The 25,800-nt window shown below is 39.7% G+C and overlaps 1 protein-coding gene across 1 annotated transcript; it reads right to left on the bottom strand.

Moving 5' to 3' along the window:
* Positions 1–835: 835 nt before the first annotated feature.
* On the bottom strand, positions 836–24,498 carry MBTPS1 (membrane-bound transcription factor peptidase, site 1). The gene is made up of 22 exons (XM_010015208.1): positions 24,004–24,498; positions 22,337–22,594; positions 21,705–21,908; positions 21,234–21,344; positions 19,534–19,643; positions 18,878–18,994; positions 17,830–17,897; positions 17,085–17,187; positions 16,184–16,335; positions 15,118–15,279; positions 14,380–14,524; positions 13,164–13,352; positions 12,436–12,608; positions 11,219–11,334; positions 9,362–9,518; positions 8,442–8,566; positions 7,347–7,424; positions 6,544–6,684; positions 4,069–4,200; positions 3,438–3,564; positions 2,657–2,787; positions 836–1,638 (listed from the first exon to the last, which is right to left on the bottom strand). The coding sequence occupies exons 1-22, from the start codon at positions 24,188–24,190 to the stop codon at positions 1,442–1,444; spliced, it is 3,183 nt and encodes a 1,060-aa protein (XP_010013510.1). The 5' UTR covers positions 24,191–24,498; the 3' UTR covers positions 836–1,441.
* Between the last annotated feature and the right edge of the window lie 1,302 nt (positions 24,499–25,800).

Raw genomic sequence — 25,800 nt, 5'->3', positions numbered from 1 at the left:
GACAAAAGCAGTGTCAGGGAAACCTCGCAGCTTCTCTGCAAAAGAGAAAAGCTATTTCAGTGATGGCAATGTTAACCAGCGCTGCAGCGTCAGCGGCAACTTGTGCCTTTAAATAAGGGCATCTTTATTTAAATCTGTAACAAGTCATAGAATCATAGACTAGTTTAGGTTGGAAGGGACCTTAAGCTCATCCAGTTCCAACCTCCTGTCATAGGCAGGGACACCTTCCACTAGACCAGGTTGCTCCAAGCCCTGACCAAGCTGACCTTGAACACTGACAGGGATGGAGCAGCCACAGCTTCTCTGGGCAACCTGTGCCAGCGCCTCAGCACCCCCACAGGGAAGAACTTCCTAATACCTTATCTAAATCTACCCTCTGTCAGTCTAAAGCCATTCCCCTTTGTCCTGTCCTTACAGGCCCTTGTAAAAAGCCCCTCTCCAGGCTTCTTGTAGCCCCCTTAGGGACTGGAGGTGCTCTAAGATCTACCCAAAGCCTTTTCCAGGCTGAACAAGCCCAGGTCTCTCAGCCTGTTTCCAGAACAGACGTGCTCCAGCTCCTGCAGCATCTTCAATGAGTTTGATCTTCCTCTGATCATACCTGATCAGCTGCAAGCTTTGAAGCAGGACAAACAAAAGGAGGCAGGGGTTTTGGCTTTGTGACACACCACAGTATGCTGTTAATGCCATCTACACAACAGTGTCTTCTGTGCTTGCTGAGGGCCAGTGCCGTTTGCATGACTCCCCAGGTTGTGCTTCAAAGGAAAGTCTGCAGCTTGGGCTGCAACTTGCTCTCTGTGACCGGCAGTGGAAAGCAGAGCCAGGCAGCCATGTCTTTGCTTCATACAGATAACATATTTATTGAAAATCTGCTCCACCAACAATGGTGAAATCGTGACCAAAAATTACAAAAACATCATGGTAGTTGGCTTTATAAAAATAAACTGCAGGAGTATGTCTCACTGATTTGTACTAGTCTACCTCATCCCCTTCCTCCTGTCATGGTGCACGTTATTCTTCAGCATAATACCATTCTAGAAAATTGCATTCCGTCAAAAAAATGCACTTTTTCCTTAGCAGAGGTCCTTAAAGTGACTTTTCCCCCCGCCCTCCCCAAAAATAAATATAGAAAATAGCCTCTAAACAAATAAATTCTAGTTTGGTCAGCTTAAAAAAAAAGGTCTGTTTTCCCCCCTCTTGGGATATGTAGTGACTAAGCAGCCATTTAAACAGTATTCAAGTCTTTGGTGGCTTCGGCTGCTTAAAGCTGCTGTTTTATGTACAGATGATCAACTGAGGTCCTTTTTTTGACTCTCCAGAAACCAAAGACTATGAGATGATGTCAGGTGTGGACTACTAACACGACTAGCACTTTCACTGGGGACCACGGATGGCCTGGAAAAGCAGCCGGTACAAGGAGGTCATCTTTGGCAAGCGAGAGCTTTCACACCGAAGGCGTCTTTGGTGGGTGAACCTGTTGCATGAGCTGTGGTCGCTTCACTCGTGGTTTCCGTCTCTTCGGCCTGCTCTTCGCTTTGTTGATCTGCACCACAAAGAATGCCAGAACCACCATGGCACCAAGAAAAGCAAAGACTGGAATAGTCTGTCCTACGTCCTGGTTGTACCGGCCAGGCATTATACCTAGGAAAGCCAAAGAGGTTTGGAAGTGACTAGTGACCACATGAACTATGATGTCTTTCCAGTACTAGCACCATCTACCCAAAGGACCCAACACTAACTCCTGTTTAAAGACAAAACAGCTATTAATCAGATTACATTTCAGACAGGAAGATTAACAACTGCAGACTGATTACCAAAAATAAGACAGGATGCAAACATTACAGAAAAGCATTTCCACCTCGACTTATTTGGGCACATGAAAGTACAACCCAGATTTCCGCTGCAACAATAATCTTCTGTTCTGTATTAGAAGGGAGATCAAACTTCACCATAATTTTACCATTAAGTAATTTCTATAATCACACCAGATCCTGATGCCATGACAGAAGTGACTGCATGCTTGCCCCAGAGACTGTGCACGCAGATGATGAGGATGAGATAGAGAACCAGACCCTTTGTTTTCACACAAATTTTTTGGTCTAGCAGCTCACACTGGTAAAAGAGCACATGCGAGGCTTTCACTCTGCTTCCAGCTGGGCCTGCAGTGCTAAGCTGGTATAGGAGAGCAGCCCACCATTAGACTTAAATGTCTTTCAAGTGCTCTACATCATTTGTTAGGGTAACACCTTGTCCAAGGCACCAGTCAGACAAACTCTCCCAGACTCTGCTCTTCTGCACTGACAGGAGGAATTTTAATTAGCAGGAGATATCCAGCCACAGCTCCCAAGGACAGGGACTCCCTGCTGACACACATCAGTCTGAACAGTACCAAAATGAACTTAAACAACCCCAAAATCACCCACCAAAATCTTCCTCTCAGTATGTCACACATGCTTCTGAATAAGCCATTCATACGCAAAACTATTTCTCTCAGGTTTCATCAGTCATCCTTTTACAACACAGCCACACTACTATTGGCATGTTTTTCACAACTGAAAATAAACACATGGCCTCTCTTCTGCCTGTGCTGTATTTGTTCTTTCAAAGCTTATACAAAAAGCAAAGCAAAACAGTGGCTTTCAAACTTCTCAGTATTTACCTCCAGGAATATCCCATGCACCACTTTCTCCAGGGGACAATGGTCTCACTTGGGGTCGGTTCTGTCGAAAACTGGGCAAAGCCACTTTATCGAGGTCAATTGACAGTAATTTCTGATGTTTCCAAAGGTTGCTAGAAGCAATTTATACAGAGTTATCTGCCCACTTCAGTAATGCAAGGAATTTTGTAAAAACGTATAGAGAAACTGACAGTTGGAGCCTACAAATAACTCAATGGTTTGGACCCAAAAGATCCTTTCTACATGTTCTGCAGTTTGTAGGCCTCCGAAGATAAATTCAGATGCCACAGTTTCACACTTGGATTGGCAACTATTTACTAACAGGTCTTTTGCACACATACTACTGAAAGTAACCATCAGCAGCTCAGCAGACAAATACAGGCTATATGCTGACAAGTGACTTGACAAATGATACAACCAGCATACAGAGTTAGGCAAGCTATCCAAGAAGCTGCTTCAGAAAACTATTTCAAAGGCATGCAGTGACGATGAACTTAAGCAAGACCATTCACTTTAAGCTGGGATCACTCAATCACAACAGTGACTTGTGAAGCTATTTTTAAAATCCCCCAGTTTCATACTGTAGCAATAAGGTGAGTCAGAATTATTCACTGAAGAGGCATTAATTTCCCCTTGGCAATCTGGTGTTTCTCTAGGAAAGGCACTCCAGCTGTCCCTTTCAAAAGCAGATGGAACAAGTAATTTTTCAGCTGAACTTAAACACAAGACTTCTTGTGTAACTATATGACAGACATATACTAACCTGGGGGCAGTTTCATTTAAAGGCTGTGGTTTGGCCCAGGACAAGTGAGGACAAGCAGGAAGGGCCCGGGGTTTAGGGTCTCCCAAGTGAGCCTCGAGCACCTTTGAGTATCGATGCAGATGGTTACCTGCAACTCGCAGGAGAGACAGACCAGGTTACCAAAAGACTGGTAGGATAAGAGTTCCCAACACTCAACTCCAGCTAAACAGTGCTGCTGTCAAACCAGGGGCTCTTTACAGTGATGATGACTTATAGCTAAATCTGGGTTAGAATTAACCAAAGGGTACGTTACAAAACAGTAAAACTGCACCTACGACGACAGGTAATCCACGTTTTGCTGGCAGCATGTGAGACAACTGAATGCTTTATACACACTCTGTAGCAAGTACCTAGAATGCTCCCCAGCAGAACCAGGCATCTGAAAATTCCTACTCTATGAACAGAGTATTTTCATCAGTTGAATCACAACTATACCATGACAAACCCCTACAATAAATGCTCTCTCCTAGTAAAACAGTACATTGTAGAACTCACACCAGTCTAACCTTACTGGCATATACCTCAGTCTGCCTGAGTCCTCCTAAATTGCATTCTAATGCTCTCTCAGTTGCTTGGTAATGAAGGATCTCACCTTCCATCCGCTCAGGGAGAGAGCAGCCTGCTCCTGATGGCGGGCGCTGTCTGTTTTCGGAATGGCTGAGACTTGGTGGTGTCACCCCATAAGAAGTGTACTGCAGGAGGGAATCCAGGAGCCAAAAGCAGTCTGTGGATTTTATAGCCCCAAACCCCGAAACAAGATATGCATTATGCCACATTTAAACTGGCTTATCTTTCTGTTAAGGAAGCTGTAATGACATTTAGAAGTACCGTAAGTATTTCTGGGTCTTACTTTTCTCCTACTGAAGTTCTAGGCCCAATTTCTGAAAGATGCAACTTTCAACACACACCCAACATCCCACCACAATAGACAAACACAAAACCAAAGTGTTCTGTCATAAAATGTCTTCTTTTGTGTATAGATCAGGCTCTTTTGGAGACTAAGACATAAAATAACAGGTGTCAAATACCAGGTTGTGCAAGGCCAAGACCCTACAAAAATTACGAGTTTTTTTGGTGTGGAAACACAGGAAGGTGAGAGCTTCTGGTATAATTTTTAAGAGGGAAACAGAGAAGACAGGACAAAAATAAATACCTTGCAAAGAAAAGTAAGGACAAAGTAGTGTTCTCAGTGGAAAGTTATGACTCAATCGCTTCTCCAAGCTTAAAAAACTCAAATAAATGAAAGGCTCTGGCTATATCTCAGCTAAAGCAAAAGCAGTACCTGCTACAGCTGTGGTACAGAGCAGGTTGGGAATCAATGCCACAATATACTTGATCATGGTTTTCCTTTGCACTTCAACAGCACATGAACCCTCATTCTCTCATTTTGATTCTTTCCTCAGTTACTGCTACTTTATCCAGAGCTACCTCTAAGGAACAAGCATTTCAGCCAGTTAACATCACAACTCTCTGAAACTTCCACTTGCAGGAGTAGCACAGTGCCTTATAAGCTATTTCCACTACATAGCAAACTATTTTCTCAGAACTTCCCCCAGGCTGGGAATGGAAATTAATCTTCATAATCCTGGTGTCCCTTAAACCCTCACCTTTGATTTTTAAAGAGGTCAATCAGATTTTAAGGATTTATATTCACTAATGTTAGGAATTTACCTCAGTTAAAGCCACCGATGTCTCTGCAGGAGACGTAGCTCCTGCTTCACAATTTAAAAGCTAATTTTAAAGGATTTCTTTAGAACCTTCCAGTTTTTCTTGCTTTACAGGTCACACTAATTTAACAGCATCAGGGAGCTCACAAAGCACTGTTTTCTGTGACTTAACTTAAAAGTTGCGTATCTTCTCTTATACAAAGTGCTTTCAACAACCTACAGCAAGCACAGAAGGCACCGACATGTTGGTGTTCCAGTGGCTCACTAGAAGGCACCCAAAGACAGATAAAGAGAAACCAGAGATCTTTCAAATAAAAAGAAAGTATTTGGGAGAGAAAGAAATGAGCTATAGACAGATTAGGCAGGACCTAAGGGACTTAAGTCTTAAATAAATTAGGTAAGGGATGGATAACATAACCTAATATTTTAAAATGTTGGTGACAAAACTTAAAAAATTATAAATGTACTTTTCATTACAAAAGGAGAATTCAGGCTGAACATCACATTCAGTGGAAATGCAGAAAAAGACCTCATTCACATATTGGATTATCTTTAGCCTCTCAAGCCACAGGTCTACCAGCTTGTGCTTCATGTGTCATGAGAAACCCAATCAATCTCTTAAAACTTTGAAAAGTCAGATCAGACAAAGTGCTAGAAAAAAGATTTTCTAAGGACCAACCACAGTGTGTAGGCAGAGAGAACAGCATTTTTAGGAGTCACAGAAATCACACACAACTTGCACACTTGCTACCTGAGTTGCAAAGAAATGCTTTGAAAACTCAAAAAGAAATCCCTACTTTTTCACATATTTACACCACCTGGTTTGTGTTGAAGTAGAATAGCCTGAAAATAGTAACTCACAACCAAAATGTTAAACGTTACCATAAATCCTCACAGGAAGCAAGGCATGCTGATGAACAAACTCAAAACATAACATCCATTGCACTACCTAAACATTCTCAAAATGCAACTGGGGAAAAAGTGAAGAGATCCCCTAATGGCCTCGTCACGACTTCAACTATGTGGAACAAAAACACCTCAAAGAAGCAAAAAAAACCCCCAATCAACAATCCCCATCTCTCCCCCACCCTGCAAAAAACCCATCTCAAACCCAGCCCCACCCCCAAAGCTTGTGGAACAGAAAAATAGGGAAGGGGCCTACAGGGAGTGGAATGGTCCCATCTATTAGAGGGCTATTTAACTGGGGTGCTCTTCTACTGTAACTGTTCCTTACAGCATTTTCAACACAGCTCTGCAGAACTAAGATGAATCCACAGTTAGGAATATTTAGAGAGTCCCTAGAACAAGCTACTTCAGATACAGCGGGGAGCTGTAAAAGCCCCATAGGACAGTTATCAGCTTTAGACAGTAACTATTCTTGCATGTCAAAGCTTACACACCTTTCTGTCGATGGCTGTCATCCAAGCAGTTAGAGTCGCCATACAAAACAATCCTGCCACTGCCTTCAGAGGGAACTTGGTAAAGACCCAAAATAGGGACATTTTCAACTACCGCAGTCTCCTGCTTTAAAACTTCTAGACCTAAAGCAAAGCACAAATAAATTTCATCGCCTGCAAAGCATCAACATCAATTTACCTGTATGTCAACTGAGCCTACAGTGCAAACTTACAGTTGCAGCTATGCTACTCTTCATGACACACATTTATGCAAAATGTTTCAAAACCCCCACGATGTTACGATAAAAATGAAACTGCTCCAAGACCCTGATTGTCAAGTTTCCTACTGATATTAATGTTTTTCCTTCTTTGGTGGAGAAGCAGAAGAAGACCTCACAACCTGGAATATCTTCAACATGCTCGAATGAAAAGTCCTAATATTTTCAGCTACAGGTTTAAAATCATAACCTTCTGCCTTACACACTGCTTCATGTTGTTTTAGTCCTTCTGCTGAATTCTATGGGACACAGTAACTTAAGAATCAGCCATCACAGTGCATGCTGCTCTTTGCCAGCTTATTTTGCTGCCATGCCTGGCTATTCTACAAGAAAATCTACTATGGAACTAACAAAAGCGATTAGAGACATGCCATGAATAACATCTGTCTTTCTGTAACAAGCAACTGCAAGACAAATCCTGTAAACCTGCCAGTTGTATCTTACACCTTTAGACTTTGTAACTCATGCTTGTGTACAGACACGGAAGTTCTACTTAAAACATAAAAAAAAAGACAAGGAAGCACGTACCTTGATCTTTAAAAGTCTGTGCAATGACAATGCCATCTTCTGGAAACTTTGCAATACTGCATCCTGATGCATAATTCACTGAAAGACATCACAAAATCGCAGTTTAGACTAAAAATGACACTCGTTCCCTTCCCACCATATTTCAGTGAGCTGTTAAGCACAGAAGAAAACATTCCCAGGAACACTGCTCTGAATCTGCATATTTTTATCAATATGTGTATTCATCGAGAAGACATTTCTAAGCACAGCTTTTGCAGTTTCACGTTTACATACTGCTTTCAAATGTTTCCATTTAGGAGACTGACATTACCTTTTTTAAACTGAAAAGCTTAATCAAATGCAATGAGAAATTTAGTAGTTCACACTAACAGTCGTTATTTATACTACAGAGAACCTGACTCCTTCAATCAATGCTGGTGCCTTCTCTTTTCACATATACTTTCTGATATATGAACCAGTCAGAAGACCAAGAGATTTGGGAACAAAACAATGAAACGAAAATATCAAGTGACTTGGTCAGATAAAAAGAAAGACTGGCTAGATCTAGAAAGTCAGAAAACTGTGAGATCATAGACCTGTGGCCTAACCACAAAAAAGTTTCAAGTTTGAACTTGAAATTAGTCAAACATATTCATTTCCTGAGGAACAATTCAGAAGATTTCAAAAACAGGAGTTCCTAAAAAAAAATGTTGTGTGCATGTTTAAGTTGGCATATTCCAAGGAAAAAGTCCCTATCAATTTTCTTCCTCCAAAATTTCAAATTTCCTTGTAATTGCAAAATTAAAACCAAAGACACGATTCATGTTCACAACTAATATTTAAAGTCCAGACAAATACACACACACCCCAACAATGCTCTTCAGAGTGTCAGCACCTGGAATACTGGAATACAAGCCTAAACTGAGGACATTGATTATCTGAACTGAAAATGTTTCACATACAGTCTACAAAGGAAGTAATCATTGAAGCATGCTTATGAGACCCCTCTTCAGTGAATCTGAGTTCCCTCAACTCTTGCTCAAGCTCACTCTCACAGAAAACTCATTTGTAAACAACACACTGTAGCCTGTGCACGAGATGGATTCCAGTACTCACTTTCGTGATTTGCCATGCTAAAATCACCTTCATAGAGCCCATCACTGAAGGCCATATTCCAGACAGAAAGCAGATCATTGAGAGCTGGTATATTGGCACCTCCAGTATCCGGCATCCACCACTGTCTGTGAAAATGACAGCGTAACACAGGTTATTAGTATACAGAATATACTGCTAGAGATTGTATAATGAAAAGTCAGTTGCCTTCCCAGAAGCAGACTTTTTCAAAGTAACTTAAATAATGGACTACATCTTACATAACTCCAGGGGCACGTGAGCAGCTTTTGACTGCTCTTTGACACCAATGCTTTTGAGCAGAAGTTAAATAATATTAATGTAAAGCTCTCAGTGCATTTTAGTTCCATAAAAAACTTCCATTTGCTAGGAAGAAATGCTCTTTGTTCACATGCGGCAAAAACGACAGACGTGATCTGCTTCTCAGTTTTCTAACAAAGCACAATGTTACTTGCTTACAAACTACAGAACAGATCTTCTAGCCTATCATGAAACAGGCTGATAACTACTTATTTTTTATTACTACTAGTAATTATGAGGGTATCTATCACCACTGGTGATATATTGCGTATTTTCTCTTTATATGACACACTAGAGTAATTGCACAACCTGGCAATACTGTTTGCAAGGCACACTTCCTGTTTTGCTCCCTGAAAGTGAAAACACTTCCATTTTAATTTGTCAGTCTACAGTTTCTTCTTCTCATTGTAAACGTTTTTCTTGACTTTAAAAGATTACCTTACCAAGGGGCCTTCTGCAATCATGATAAAATAGGTAGCTATTCTCCTTAAACTGCAGTTTATCACATCTTGCAGCGCATCACATCTGGGATTATTAGGGTAATATTGCACAAAATGACAATTCCATGACATTTTATTCCCCATAGAATTGACACAAATCAGTACCTTGTGTTTTCATCATAAAATTTGACTTTCCTCATCACAGATGTGTTGTACCAGTCACTAAACACTATAAGTGAAAGTCCGTTATCAACATCCCTCCTCAGCTTGGTGATCTCTTCAGGAAAATACTCTTCCTCACTGTCCACCATCAGTAAAGTGCCTGTGTGTAAAAGCAAAACCAAGAGTTGACCAGGCTGTTCACTGCAATGTTACTGCTATTCATGCTCCATAAACTAAGCCAAACTGTGGCACACAAGGACAATTAAAAGTATCACTGCTGATCCAAACTAAACTACATGCAATTCTAGTCAGAGGTACTCCACTTCCTACTGCAGACTTGAGGCCAGGAAAACAATTATTCTGAAACTTTGTTCGATTCAGGCCTTGAAAACTACACCTGCATTTAGGAGAACTGACTACAGTGCTGTTGCCACTTCATATAACCCTCTCCCACCCTTGTGAAGCAGCACAGTCTTCTCTGCATCACTGAACAACACAACCAGAAAAATATACTTCCATTCCCTGAAAACTCTTATGCTTTTAGATTGATTATAAATATCAAGCCACTTTGCTTCTTCAGTTTCTGACTACCCATAGAGGTGATGGAATTTCCATCTTCAAAGAAAAGACAAATTTTGACAAGATGATACCCTGAGCTATCCAATAAACCGCTGATGCTGGCCGCACATGTCATGGTCCCTTTTCAATGACGCCAATTCTGCAAGTTGAGGCAGTTTGTGTTTGGAAAGCTTTCTGATAAAGATCCTGTGGAAACCATGTTAATGATATGGATGATGGGACAGAGTGCACCCTCACCAAGTTTGCAGACAATACAAGCTAGGAAGAAGTGGTAGAGGGACCAGAGATCACTGCATTTTTTTGCCTCTCACTTCTTCCCTTTGAGGAAATTCTGGAAGCCCAACAAAATACTCATGAAATAAGGTACAACGTAATGGTGAATCAGAGGAGAGAGAAGTCCCCTAATGCTGCTCTCTATCAACAATAAAACTAGTGGTCTCATAAGGGAAACTACTTTTCTACTTTTTTAAGTGTTACCATTGCTGTATCCAGTTGAACATCCAGTGAATTCAAAAAGCAATGGTGAGATACTTACTGAAGAATCAAGACAAGTAAGAGATTACTACTGACAACATTTTCAGAAATAGAAAACTGTGAGGAGAATACACCCGCACTTTACAGCCCACTGAACACCACAGCCCAAAAGAAAAGAATGTCTTTTTGGAGCATGTCATGGTTAACTGGAGGGGCACACTGGATCAGGAAAGAGCATGGACTGCTTGGTTTGTCCCCTGCCTGGCAAATCTATCAGGTTTCTTTCCTGATACACACAGAAGAAACAAGCCACAGGCTGCTCTGCTATCACAATTAGTTGGATGGAATACTTCCCCACTCTTTTATCTATCCACAAAGATCAATGTTTTAAGATTCCACTGCTGAGGGGAAAAAAAAAAAAACTTAGAATAAGCACCTGATTTTAGTCTGCTGTTCACATCAGGCTTCATTTTGACTATGCCAAAATATTTTGGCAAGTACGGTTCTGCCTTTGTGGGATTGAATACAGAGGGGCTTTTATCCCATTCAGAGGTGGGCTTTCCCTCTCATTTTTCCATGATGAGGACAGAAAACTGCCCTAATTCTATAAGACTCCCAAGCAAGCATCTGCAGCAACACTTCATACAACTAAATACCAGCATATAAATAAGTACACCGTTATATTATTTTTCTACTATCATGAGGATTTTTGTTTGCATTCCTGTAACATTTTTGGTCTTCCAAAACCCAGGTCATTTTAGGAAGAAGTTAATAGTATGGAGAACAAGGTAATTAACTCACGCTTACCATACTGACTGGCATCAAAACATGTAAATGGGGACCCAAGAACCTCAACAAAGTACCCCATGCTCCTTAGGTGCTGGTACATGTCCCTGAAGTTTGTATGGATATGATCACCGTTCCTTAGGAAAAGAGAAAAGTGTTGAAGACATTTAAATCTGGAGTGCAGAAATCAGATGTAATTCCTCTAATTTTCTTTCTAAAAGGTCCATTTTTCTCAAATGAAAACCTGTAGTTTTCCAAGAGCTATCTCCTCTTTGCAGAATTATTCAAAAATGACACTGGTTCTAAGCCCTACAGAGAAGAGTGAAAGCTAAGAATTGAGCATGTTCCTCACAAAGCACAATTCACATGTTTGCACTGCCCCACAGAGAAACACTGCTGCATTAAAACCAGATGCTCTTCACCCGACTTCCTCCTTGCAAGAGCCAGTAAGAACAATTTTAACTACTAACTGGAAGAAGCTCACAGGACCACCCGTAAATATTTACTGAAATTCTGCAGAGAATTTCTGTCCATTTGGCGTATCTGTATGCTCCAAATACCTTTCCAAAGCCTACAACTTGGTCACTGACCCTATTAATCCTTATTCATTGTTGCATGATTCTTTCTATGGATGCTTTCCTTCTCCATCTATGAAAGACAACAGGCCTCTCCCTGCTTCAAAGACAGCCTGCCACAACAGACAGCCTGCCACAACAGACAGCGGGTTTCACAGAATTGTAGACTGGTTTGGGTTGGAAGGGACCTTTAAGCTTATCACAGCAAAGATGTTTTTCTTAATGTCTTATCTAAATCTACTCTTTTCAGCTTAAAGCCATTCTCATTTTCGTCTTTAGGATATAGTATTTAAAATTTCTCATGTGGGTTTTGGGTTTTTTTTTTTGATAAGTGAATGCTGAAGTGGCTAATAAAGTGCCTCCCTTAACTTCCTGGGAGAAATTAGGGCAGAAAAGATAAATGCTGCACTTTGAAAGCCAAACAAAAACCTCAGTGTCTTAAATCTGCATTGTGAAAGCTTTTAATTTCACGTGAATAAAACCATAGAGCATAACAAAAATCTGACGCTAAAAGCAGGCTGAGTCCAAGTGCTCTTCATGGATTTCCTAGAAAAACTAATCCCATGCCACAGTGAATAAGGCCAGAGCACTCTGGCATTCAATAAAGTTACCCCATATCATTAACACACAATTAACAAATTTTACACAATTTGAGATAAATACCAATCTAATGGATCATTCTTCATCCTCAAATTATCCCTGGGGAAGTATCCTGGTGGATAACGGAGATTATGATATTGATCCCAAAGGACTCGCTTACTACGAGGTGGAGTAGGAATTATCTTCACTTTTATTGGAAGCTTCACCGTTGAAGTCTGCTCTGCACCGTTCTTAGACTGAAGGACAGAACAAACTACAGTGAAATCCTTTTTTCCCCACAGGAACATTCACCAGTTAACTGTGGATTGTAACCAGTACCAGTTCTGGAGACAGAGAGATGACTTTTGCCTTAAATCACCTTGCAATTTTTCTGCACTCAACATTTATATTTACTCTCAGAACATAAAATACTTAAAATGTTACAACTATGATCTGGTTCAATTGTTCAAAATGTTAAAAACTTCTCAGGAACAATTAAGCATGGTTCTAGAAGAAATCTCTTAAAGTAATCTCTTTTTCAAAACACATTATTTAGAATTCATATTAAACAAATGAAATTATGAAGTCAGTTTCTAAGTGAGGTTTTTTGACTCTAAAGCATATTCAATTTGCAGGTTAATCCTGCCCTCAACTATAAAGATCATGATTTGTGTTCTTCAATTTCCTGACCCCAATCTAACCTATGCTTCAAATGATGGGACCAGAGCAATGCCTTTAAAGAGGGTACTTAGATAACGGGAAGCAGTTTTAATAATTATTAACACAGAAAAATCAATACGTGCAGAACTTACTTCATTTTCTGCAGGGGATGATACCGTGATCATAACATGACCTTGAGCAATACCTTCCCAAGATGCTGCCTTCTTTGCTACAGAGATGGAAATTGCTAAGTATCCGGACCAAGGCCACAACACAGGGGAATAGGAAAAAGCCACTTCAATATTATCCCCATTTTGTGGGAGATAGGGTTGCCAGTCTGGCTGTGAAATGGAAAATACACAACATTGGTGAAACAGGATCGGTAGTCACTAATTTTTGCATGTTCTGCATAAAGAAATAGCAAATCTTATGCTTTCTGAAGATTATGCCAAATTTTAAAATGACCACAAAGCCCAAAAGGCTAGTGGTGTGTCAGTGAACCAACCTAATCATGACAGCCTCAATAATCCAGACTATAGGGTTTTCAGAGGCAAGGCTCTGTAAGAAGCTATATGAATGGCATACGGCCTAAGTGCACGTGTTTTAATGTTTTGGGTTGCTGTGCAAAAATTTTTTGCTAAGAACACAACATTTCCTTTCAGTAATAAAGAGAGCTAATGCTATAACAGACACAGGCAAATCACATCAGCTGTGTGCATTACCACAAGCTAATGATGCTGAATAAGAGCTGCAACACTCTTTAATGTAAGGTTCAATCTAAAACAGACCTTAGGATTCACACTAAAACATTGAAATTAAGCTCGTGTACATAGGCTGGAGTTCTGGGATAGGTGCCTTATTTAATTGGTATGAATTCCCAAATGTGTTCTACATTTAAACTTACGTAAAGCTTAATTAAAAAAAAAAATTAAAAATCTCACTAGTTAACCAACATGCTCAACTTCAGTCATGTAAAAGAACAGGCTTTGCAGCACACCTTGGTAAGTTCAGGTCATTTTGACCTATGAAAGAAACATGATCTGTAATGTATTTACCAAGACTGCTTATGCTTCAGACCAAAAAGAAAAAAAAAAAAATGCTATCAGAAATTTCATTGTATTCTCTAAGTACCTGTCAATCCAAACTGGTTTTACAAAGACAAAACGCTGCACGCCCCTGAAACCAAAGCATTGCTTGAAAACTTGTAGACAGGTCATGTTGACAAATCTTACTAATCAGGGTGTGTCCTTTAAAATCAAACATTTTGCATCTCTTACTCTCAGCAGTAAGAAATCCTATTTGTTTTATGAAATTCATAACATTTAAGCAACATTAATAGTCAGGACTTGGAACAATGTTAAGTCTTACCTTGTCTACAATTCTCCCAGTGACTCCCATACCATTAAGGATAGTAACATTAACAATGGTTGGCATCCCTCCATAATATATGGGCTGAGAACAATAGGGCCACATGTAGGGACATTCCGTCAGGTCAATATAGCTTGGACTCAAACTACAGGGTGGAGGAGGTAAAATTAGAAAAAAAAAAAAAAAAACAAACCCACCAAAAAAACCCACAACCAAAAACAGAAGCCAAAAACCAGAAGAACATGCCACTATACATAACAATGAAGAATACACAGATAAAAAACACGCCAGTCATAGTTACTCTATCAAGATTTCCCACCTTGCTACCCAAATCTGCCCCAAAAACTTCTTCTCTTCCCCTCTAATTTTTTTTTAAAGTTTTTTGAAAAGATTTTCACACACAAAAAAAACTTTTCAGCACAGTGAGAATGTTCTTACTCTCTAAAGCTTAAAGTACTTTTCCATTGTGTTCTAGGTCACATGATTCATAACATCTGAGTCTAGAAGAGAAAGACAATTTAGCTCTCATAGAAACTTCAACCTCTAAACTGCAGAAAATACTGTGACTTTTCATCCATTCTGGTGTCAAAATTCACACTTTAGGATTACCTAAGACCTGTGCTAGTTCTTTGTTGCATAAGGACAGATTGCTCAACCGAGTTACACATGCATCACCTGCTCTTTGAGAAATACAGCAGATTATAGCCTATCATTGATTAGTTAAGGATTAAAATTAACCTGGCCTGTGGTTTATAGCTGTTGAGGATCTGATAAGCTCTCAGAAGATCCAACTTGCCATGTCCTTGTTCAAACATGTTGACTCCAGGAAGTCTACGTGCTGATGCAATAAGTGCCTGCTTCATACTTGCTGGATTCACCATTTCACGCTTCTGAACTGTGCTGAAATAGGAAACAACAGATCAAATTAGGTGGCTTTTATTATACTTTCTAGCTAGTCTTGTTTACCAATCTGCCTTAACAGTTGTCTGATGTAAATAAAATGCAATCAAAAATTAGTTTTTTGTGAGTAACATCTTCTGTTCGTATTTGTTTATTATTACTTGATTTCTCACTGGAACAGCTGAGAAGAAGAAGAAAAGTGACAAGTTTCTGACACGTCTGTCTTAAAAGCTGATACCACATTAATTTTTCTCATTACAATGTGATCCAAGACCAGGAGTCATTACAATCAGGACACTGTCTAAATGCTAGATAAAGTATTCTGAAAATCAAAGCCTCTGTATCTGGAAACTTGCTGGTATCTTCTGCAAACCACTTTATGGAAGAAATAGGATGATGACTTCAAAATTTTGGCGTTTCTCAAAAAGGTTCATCTCCTCCTGATGTAGTAACAAGAACAAACACAAAGTATAGACTTGCAACACTCACCTTCCTTCCAAGTTCTTCAGTGCGTAACAGATGACTTACGCAACTGGATAATAGCCATAAACCCCTGAATCCCATAAAATTTATGAGTCCTTAGATAATTAACTGCTACAGGTGCCTACTTCCAGCAGCTGCTCTTCTACAACACTACTAACAGAAGCTCAGCAATTCAAAATGCTTAATTCTCCCTAGGTATATTTTAAAGACTATTATTCATATCAGTTCTCAGGTTTTTGTCAGGAAACTTAAAGCTAGTTAGACACAGTAATATCTCAGGCAGAAGAAATATGATTTTGTCCTGTGAGTTTGTTTTCCTACATCTGAACATAATTTAGTCTTGTTTGGTGGCTTCCTTTACAGGGCCTTTTATGACCCTCCTGCATCAGTATCTTTTTAGAGATTTGTATTTAAGCCTTACCTCACTAACAAAGTAACAGCACCTGCCACCACAGGAGATGCTACACTTGTCCCAGAGAGAGAGCGGCATCCACCTTTCATACCAGAACCTCTCACTCCAGAGCCATAAGTAACAATATCAGGCTTCACTCTACCGTAACCTCCAGGCAGCTCCTGTGAAAGGAAATGGATGGATTATTGCCCTAATACATAATGAATACTGGTTGCTTCATTTGGGCACTTAAACTAACTGCAGGCCATTCAGAAGTAAAACTACCAACAAAATTAGCTGAGATTGAGCATCATAGAATAGCAATACCTAAAGAAGGCCTCAAGTTGTTTATGACAAGTTCTCAGTGTTTCAATGGTAACATTACTGCCAATTACTCTAATATCTATGCTAAGAATGAAACTACTGACAAAATGGTAACCACATTGCTACCTGGCTAATGAGTAAGATGCAGCACAAACAGAAACATATAATAGTCCCCTTAATGAAGATCACAATGCTACCTCATCTGAAATCAGTACGCATTACCTCAATTCAACAGGCAAATGCATGTTTGTTGATGTAGCATCTGAAAATCCTAAGATTTTTAAACTGAAGGAAGGACAAGAACAGGCCTTCAGTTTTGCAGATTTAACTACACAGGCAAGTCCTCACCATAAAACAAAAGATACTGGATATTATACAAATAAATGAAGAATGTCAATACTAGGCAAGGCTAATGAAAAACCCTGTAAAGAACATTAAGCTTCTTGCTTAAAGACTTACAATCCCTATCTGATCTTTGATGAAATCTTTTATCACTGGTTACTCCAACACATATAATCTGCACAGGATTACCCCTTCAAAAAAGGCTATCTTTTCAAGGCCTGTATTTTGGCTGCAAATGTGGCTGACCATAGTCAAAGAATCTTACCCAAGTGGTCATTCCCCTAGATGAAAAGCGAGCTATATTATCTTCAAAGTCAATGCCACCCACTCCAATCACATCCATCTGGTCAGCAGGGTTATTTAGAGTCCTAGAACAAGTTCGGAGACAGGAAGACAAAAACAAAAAAGCAACAAACCCCAAAATCAAGACACAGTCACAAGACAAAATCAAGACACAGTTGTAAGTTTATCTTGATAATGGATATGCTGCCATCAGGTTTTTGTTAGACACTCTTTTTAACCTCCACGGAAACAAATTTTGGTCCTATGTGATACAGTTAAACCTTACAAGCAAGAGCAACTTTTCAAGCAGTTAGTAACTCAGTAACTACCAAACCACCTATCCTGAAGACAAAACAACTCTGGTTTTAGGCATTTATTTTAGAAATAAATCATAGATCATTCTGGCTTGATCCCTTCTATTTTCCTTAAACCCAAGATGAGTACCCAAAGACGCCTGCTCAAAGTAACAGGGAAATGACAGCTCTAAGTACTACCATTCTTCTTTTACTGACTTTCCACTGTTTCAGTGAAAAATGTTCAGCCAAGTACTTACAAATTGCTGAACCAGGACAGCAAGTGATAAAGAGAGTGGAAAGAGTTTAACTTGAGTCACTTTCTATAAACAGAATACAGAAAACAGAAGGTAAAACTTCCTGACCAAGCACAACTACTTCCAAAAGCATATAATAAGGTATTTCCTTTCCTTTGAAGTGGCCATTGAAACTTACCCATACAAAGGGCCATCGTTGCCAATAGCAGAGACCATGATGACATTGTTAGCTGTCAGTTCCCATACCTACAAAAATGTTTACGGTAAGGCTCTGTCACCAAAAAAGAGACATTTCTAAGAAGCTTACACTCCATGGAGCTTGACGTAAGTGAACAATTAGTCCTACCTCTCTTTCTTACTGAGATTTATAAAATATATCTTACTGGTATGCTCAGTATTAAGCTCCAAACTTTCTTATGATTATGTGACCAATAACCCAGCCTCAACAGCAACACTGCCAATACTTCGTATTCAGGTTACACCAAAAATAAAACTCCTATCCATAACAAAGCACTTCAGATACTAAAGTCCAGTTATTCTGAATCCCTTCCAGTAATACTCTGGGAGAGTAGTGAAGTCACTATCAAACTATGTTTCAGTGCAGGTTATCATTAAAAACATGAAGAATTTCTAAGCTTCAAATCCCTAAATTACCCTTTACAAAGAAAGATTTTAACCTTTTTGTAAATGTAAATTAATTTACCTAAAGTTTTTGAAGGACATACTAACGATCCACTTATTTGTCACAAAGTCAAAAACCTAATTCCATTCTTAACCTGAAACACATCTCTTTTTAGATAGCTGTATCAACTTTTTACCTATTTGTTCTTAGAGAATTTGCTACTAAAATCACACTATACGTATTTTTACCATGAAATAAATCAACCATCCAGAGATTTATAAAAAAAACCCCAACCAAAACAAGGAGCATTTCAGTTAAGCTTTTTCTAATAAGGGCCTACTTAGTTGCCTGCTTGGGAGTCACACTTCTAGCAGTACATACAGCATTTTGTAAAAGGACTTTTTTTTCCATAGTTCTTCATTCCTTAAACATATTCCTGAAAGCCTGTACACTGTACAAAATTTCTCTCATGTAAATGAACCACCACAGAAACTGCCAGCACCACCAGAATCTGTCAGCAGCAGTGGCAAACAAACAGCTCTGCAAGTAAAGAATTCCTGTGAGGGATATAAAGACCATGACCAGTTTACTTCCTCATACTAACTTTGTCAACAAATGGATGATCCATGAAGTCTGGCCCACCAATACTTAGATTCAATACATCTATCTTCTTTAAAATTGCGTAATTAAAGGCATCCAGAAACCAAGATGTATATGAGACCTATGTAAAAAGAAGGGGGGAAAAAAAGCTATCACTGAAAAATCCAGTGATTCCACGACAATATGGACTTCAGACTACAGACAGAGAGCAGAAACAACACCAAAATAAAGCACAGAAGCGTCAGCTGTCTCCTAGTATTTCTAGTGCTCAGTACATTTAAGTGATTGCTCAAAAAAAGCTATCACTGAAAAATCCAGTGATTCCACGACAATATGGACTTCAGACTACAGACAGAGAGCAGAAACAACACCAAAATAAAGCACAGAAGCGTCACCTGTCTCCTAGTATTTCTAGTGCTCAGTACATTTAAGTGATTGCTCAAACACTGTGGTTTTTACGTATTATTTCTGAAAAATATCCCAGATTTGGAAACTGTAAGACACCTTGTAGTAAGTATCTCACAAATAGAAAGATGTATTCCTCCCACTTATCTAAGAAAATATATCAACATTTATAAGTACTTGCAATATTCCCAAAAGAAAGGATTACTACAGCATTAATCTCGAAAGGCAGAATTGAAACACATGTGAAATAGTTACCTGGTTATTGGTGAACACTCTAAAAATGTGCAGTTCTGCATTTGGAGCAAATCCCTGGCATTCTCTCATGCTGGCTATCACACCTGCTACAAAAGTTCCATGGCCTAAGCCTATCACAGCAAGAAAGAAACAAAACAAAACATTAGAAGACAAACCTTTCCATTGTCAAGGATTTGTACTGTTGAACACTTCCTATACAAAAAAAATCACATCAATCTAACAGACTTTAAAACAAATTGCAAATTCCGTGTTCAGTCCTAGTCATTCTGTATCATGTTGTGCTGCTGGATTCAGTGGGACCAGAATTTCCAGTCTGTGTAGCCACACAACCAGCTGATGAAACTCCAAGTGATAAGCTCTCCAGTCTATCCACTCCTGATTGCTACCAATGAAATGAGGACCCCTGCAAAGCACTCATGAAAGAAAAACGTTATTTTGGATAATGCAAGTCATGAGGTCAATGTATTTTTATGTAAACTTCTTAAAAGATTTTTACCCAGACTTTACAGTAACTGTATTTTGCTAAGGATTAGGGACTGCAGTGATAGGACAAGTGGTAACAGGTTCAAATTTAAACAGGGGAAGTTCAGATTAGATATAAGGAAGAAGTTCTTTATAGTGAAGGTGGTGAGGCACAGGAACATGTTGCCTAAGGAAGTTGTGAATGCTCCAACCCTGGCGGTGTTCAAGGCCAGGTTAGAGGGAGTCTTGAGTGACATGGTCTAGTGTCTGGTGTTCCTGCCCATGGTGGGGGGTTGGAACTAGATGATCTTAAGGTCCTTTCCAACCCTAAACATTCTATGAGTCTATGAACAATGAGATAAGAAAACATACTTTTTTCCTCTGTTCAAAAAATAATTTCGCTTTTGCTTTATTGAACTGCCTACATTGTTACTTCTGTAGTCCAAATCTGCCTGCCCAGCAATCATCTGGGCTCAGAACTAATAGAAAGTGCCACCAAAAGCAGGTGCTGCAATGCAAAGAAATACTACATGATAAAATAACAAATGTGTGCAAAAGACTGAGCAAGATATGCACATACCTTGAACTCTAAAGAGATTAAACTGCCAAATGAATCACTGGCCCAGGCTGTATGAAGTTAACAATGTGTGAAAGCATACAGTGAGGGCAAGTTAAGGTCAACATAAAAAAAAGAAACACAAACATACTGCAGAAAATAAAAAGTTCTTTGGTTGTTGATGGGCATGAGCACAGCAACTGTTGATGAAAACTATACAGATTAGAAGAACTTTACAAGAAGGTGCCAAAACTGTGGTTAATTTAGGACTGCACAGTAAAGAACAAAAATGCTCTCCCTCTGTGTGGAAATATGCATGCACTGGGAAATATCAGAATACATAGAAAGGAATAAGAAAGGAACAACTTTGTGGTGTTTGCTCTCACCACTCGGACAGTGTATTTATGCCTGCATAGTATCTTCCTGCCCTGACATTTTTCAAATACTATGATGAAATACCGCACATGGGATTAAAAGACGACTTATGCAACAGCCTCCTGGGACATTAACACTCTTTGTTGGATATGGTATGACTACAAAGTGCTCGACCATACAAAATTAAGCTTGAAATCTCAAGATACAGTTTCAACAGACGTTAACATCACAGTAGCAGCAGTTTTAAAATGGAAAACAGAACACACCAGTGTCAGGAAGAGTTGGACAATTGTGCACAGTAACTCACCATCATCCAAGGTTCTCTCGTTAGTCCAGTTTGTTCTCTCCTTTACATTTTTGAAATGTGGATGTTTCTCACTCAGACCAGTGTCAAACACAGCTACTCTTACACCAGCACCTATAGCAGAAAAACATTGCTTTTTCTGATTCAGCTTCGAAGCAAATCTAATCTATCAGATTAAAGAGAACTTTTGTTTAATGTGGCATGCAATTTACAAGATCAGAAAGTTACAGATCTTAAACAGAATTTATATTCCAATTCAGAAATTCAGCCAGATTATGAATATGACCGATTTCTCAGTACACACATAACAGCACTCTGTAAGTATACAACGTGTCTCAAAACAAATTATTTCTCAATCTTTCTGCAACAGGCACCCAGTGAGAGATTAATACATAGGAGTCAATTAGCCTCTCCTCAGGCTTCCCTTGTTTCTCAACAATGGTGATCGTTATAAGCCAACAGACAAAACTATACCTGTGTAACCCATCTGCCAGAGGACATCGGCCTGTAAGGTCTGAGCAACTTGGCGAGGGATAGCTCTCAGCAAACGCCTGCTTGAGTGTCGACCTGTTGCATGCCAGAAGCCAGAACCTAAAGAAAGACTTGCTCTTCTCAAGGGACGAGATGACTGCCATTTTTGAGTCCATCTGGTTTCATTGCAGTGCAACACTGGATCAGCTATATAGAATTTGGATGAAGAACACAGAAAACAGTATAAGGAAAACCACGAAATAATATATTTTATGCAAATATACAAACAAAATATGCAGAAACAAAAATATGCAAAGCAACAAAAGTTTTAGACAAGCAAGTATCACTTTTATCTAATCGAAGTCAGTAAAAGTTTCTGGTTTATCTACTACAAACATTGTGATCTGTAGTCTCAGGTAAATGACTGATGCAAAACAAATGTTTCTATGTTGTATACAGAATCAGGGCCGCATTTTAGCAAAGGTATGACAAGACCCTGATAATTTTATAGACAAGATAGATTTCTGTAGAGGAAACCTGTAGGCCACTTCTCATTTGTGTAACGCTAAGCTGATGGTCTGAAATAAGGCTGACACTTTTCCAAAGCAGATCTCATGCAACCACAAATTACTTACACTCTAAATATTTCAGCGATCGGAAGCCCTTCCGCTGAGGTGTTACACGCTTGATGTTTGGGTGATCTTCCAGTGTCAGTACTCCATCTTTCTGTTTCTCATTGATCTGAATAACTTCAAAATCACTGGGATAGTCAGTGGCTGGGTTGTTGCGAGGTATGATCCTCCAGTTCTCAATATCACTACTTTTTAATGCACTTGAAATAAATTTACTTCTAGCTTTAGCTGTGAAGTATCCATTAAAAGCCACAATGTACTCTGGAACAAGAGCACAACTTATCAGAACGGACGTTTAAGCAGCTTACTCATGCACTCACATCACAAAGGTTCAAATATTTCTTTTCTTTTTTTCAGAACAAATAATCACAATCTGAGGCACTTTTCTGTTGTTTTTAGAAATCTGTAATTTATGTCTGCACTGCGTTGTTTGGGTTTTTTTTTTTTATCAGGGAAGCTGCAACATATGATCAAAACTTTTGAAAAGAAGGTAGAATTGTAATGGAAAGGTGAAAGATAGGGGAGCAGTGGAAAGAGAACAGACTTACTGTTACATCCAGCAGTACAAACTGCTTCATTAGCATAGAATCATGGAATGATCTGGGTTGGAAGGGACCTTAAAGCTCATCCAGTTCCAACCCCTGCACATAGGCAGAGACATCTTCCACCAGGTTGCTCCAAGCCCCATCCAACCTGGCCTTGAACACTGCCAGGGATGAGGGAGCCACAGCTTCTCTGGGCAACCTGTGCCAGGGCCTCACCACCCTCATGGGGAATAATTTCTTACTAATGTGTAATCTAAATCTCCCCTCTGTCAGCTTAAAGCCATTATGCCACTTCAATATACCTCTTGGCATGTATGATATAAAAGAATCTAGCCTCTACATGGTATTGGGTATTAGTGCAAATTACTGCCACCAACTACAACACACACAGAACAAAGGTGGTCCCAACAGTCCAGTCCTTGATCTGTACCAGTGAGAGTGGAACTCAGTCCCAGCACACACCACCACATTCACCACATTCAGTCTTTGGCTAACTACATGCAGAAATGTCACTACTGACATTCTGCCTGTCAGCACCTGGGAAAACACACAGCTCCACTGCAGGAACGTTACAGGTACCTGAGACAGCAAGTGGACACAAGGTCAAAGCACCCTACTGCTATCCTTTGCCATCCCCACAGTGACATGTGCCTCACATGATCTTTCATTTGCTCCCTTCACAATTATCTTCACAATCTTTCCATACATAATCACTTCCACACCTTTTCTTGAACAAACACAGAGACATTTCTTGCCTTTCTCACCCCTTCAAGGCCCACGTGTGGTTACATTTCATAAGAGCCTCAATGATACCACCAGCCAGGTCAAAACAGCTACTAAACACACCAAAGTGGCTTGCCCACCTGAGCCGTCACACCCCATTTACACTTTTAACAGCCTTTTTATTCCCCCTCTCTTCCTTCTCTTGTTAGCCGAATCTTGTTTCCAGTTAAACCAAGAACCTTTGAAAACAATCTGTTTCTCTTTTTGAATACAGAGAATTTAGCAGACAATATGCTTCTACACAAACTCAGAATGTTGCAATTGCACAAACACCACAAATCAGTAAAATACACCTGAACTTCCCATGGATTTGGGGTTTTTTTTTAGCTGCTTAACTATTACCATGCTCCACGACTGTAGAAGTGAATTCCACTTTCAAAGTAAGGCGAGAACATCCAGGACATATGTGAGCTTCATGAGAAGAATTCTCTAGTCTGGTACTGAAGTGTTTTTTGCCACAGAGTAAAATAACAACCAGAACAAACCAGATGTTTGCAAACTTCATGGTCATAAGAGAAAATGGTTTCATTCCAAAAATTCCATATATTCAAATCACAATTTTCTTCTTTATAAACTAGTTCATTTTTGTTTCAGTAAACGTTGCTTTCACTGCGCTGATCAACTGGATATTCTTAAAGCTGTGTCCAAAATAAGTTGAGATTTCATGGTCTTCTGAGGTAAAGCCTAATAAACAGGCTCATTTCTTTCTCCGCTTCTTCTCCATTTTGTATGAAAGGATTCGGTCACTCGGGATGTGGTAGCTGAGTCCTGTACTCCATTTCTGATGGCAAAGTTAACTCCCTAGAAGAATTAGCAAAGCTGCTTGCAAGCCAACCTGTAAGGCAGGGCAATAAAGAAAATAATTAGATTTGTGTTTGTGCAACTGTAGAGCCTGAAAAACACAAAAGAAAAGACACCTTTTGCAGTTAATATCAGAAATAACATGGAAAAAGTTGTTCTTACGTTTCATTTAGTAATTTTTTATTAATAGCATGGTAGCTTTTTTGCCAATCAGAAACGTGGCAAACAGAAATTCTGCTAAGGTACACCATTTTACACAAGGAGAACCTGATTCAAACTACATGTCAAGGCCTGGTAAGGACAAGAGATACTACACGGAAGCAAATATTCAGTCCCCTGTGCTTGAAAGACAAAAATCAGCATGAAAGAAGTCTTTCAAATTTTCTTGAGGTGGAATGCGTTTTACTACAAGATGTACACCTGAGAAATAAGGACTGGGATTACAGTTGTAGTAATGCAGAGTTAAAGGATAGTGTTGAAGGTGTTTCTCACATGGAGGGGAAGCCTCCTCCCTTTATATTCTAAGGTGCGGGAAACTCTGAAGAAAAATTGCAGTGCTAGCATTTTTTAAAATTCCAAACATTTAACAAGCAACTGGTAAGATGAGGAACGAGCAACATTCATCTGATCTGTCACAGCAGTTGGAGAAGTGGAACAGAACTAATTATACATCGCTGTAGTGACCAGGACTGAAAAGTAGCAGCCTTATGAGGGGATTCACACTCCTTAGAAGAAGGATGGGCTGAGTTCATAGCACAGCAAGAGAACGAATTGAGTCTGTATGTGACAGCTGTCACTTCACTTAACTTTATTTAGTATTCTCATGTATTTCTTTGTAACAGGGATGGAATTTGCCTCTAGTTCTGACATCTTGACAGACTGTGAATTGCTTGTGATTAAAAAGTTTCCTCTTCATCCCTGAACTAGGCACAGCTACGATACTCCTGCTCTTGGCTGAGCTTTGCCTTATCACTTCATTTCTTTATAACCCTTAAAGCAATAAAACATTTAACTACACAAACGAGCAAAATCCTTATAGCTGATAACAGACTGTACGTAAGCATAATGCTGAAATACAGGAACTAGAAGCAAAGGGACAGCACGCTCACTTGTTTACTCCGTGTAACAACCTTACTGTGTGGAGCTGGACAGGGACTGAGCCTTGCCCACCCCCTGAGCAGCTCCGCTCGGAGTTACCCTGACCGCGCAGCCAGCGAACGCGTAACCTCACATACGTCATGACCGTTACCGCGGGTCGCCCGCGCAGCCCCGGAGAGCGCAGCCGCGCGGGCAGCGCCGTCGCTTCCAACCCACCCCCCACCCGAGAGAGGCTGAGGA

This window comes from Nestor notabilis, unplaced genomic scaffold (assembly GCF_000696875.1).
Source record: "Nestor notabilis isolate BGI_N333 unplaced genomic scaffold, ASM69687v1 scaffold17125, whole genome shotgun sequence".
Classification (NCBI taxonomy): Eukaryota; Metazoa; Chordata; class Aves; order Psittaciformes; family Psittacidae; genus Nestor; species Nestor notabilis.
This window is presented reverse-complemented; position numbering and strand designations above follow the sequence as displayed.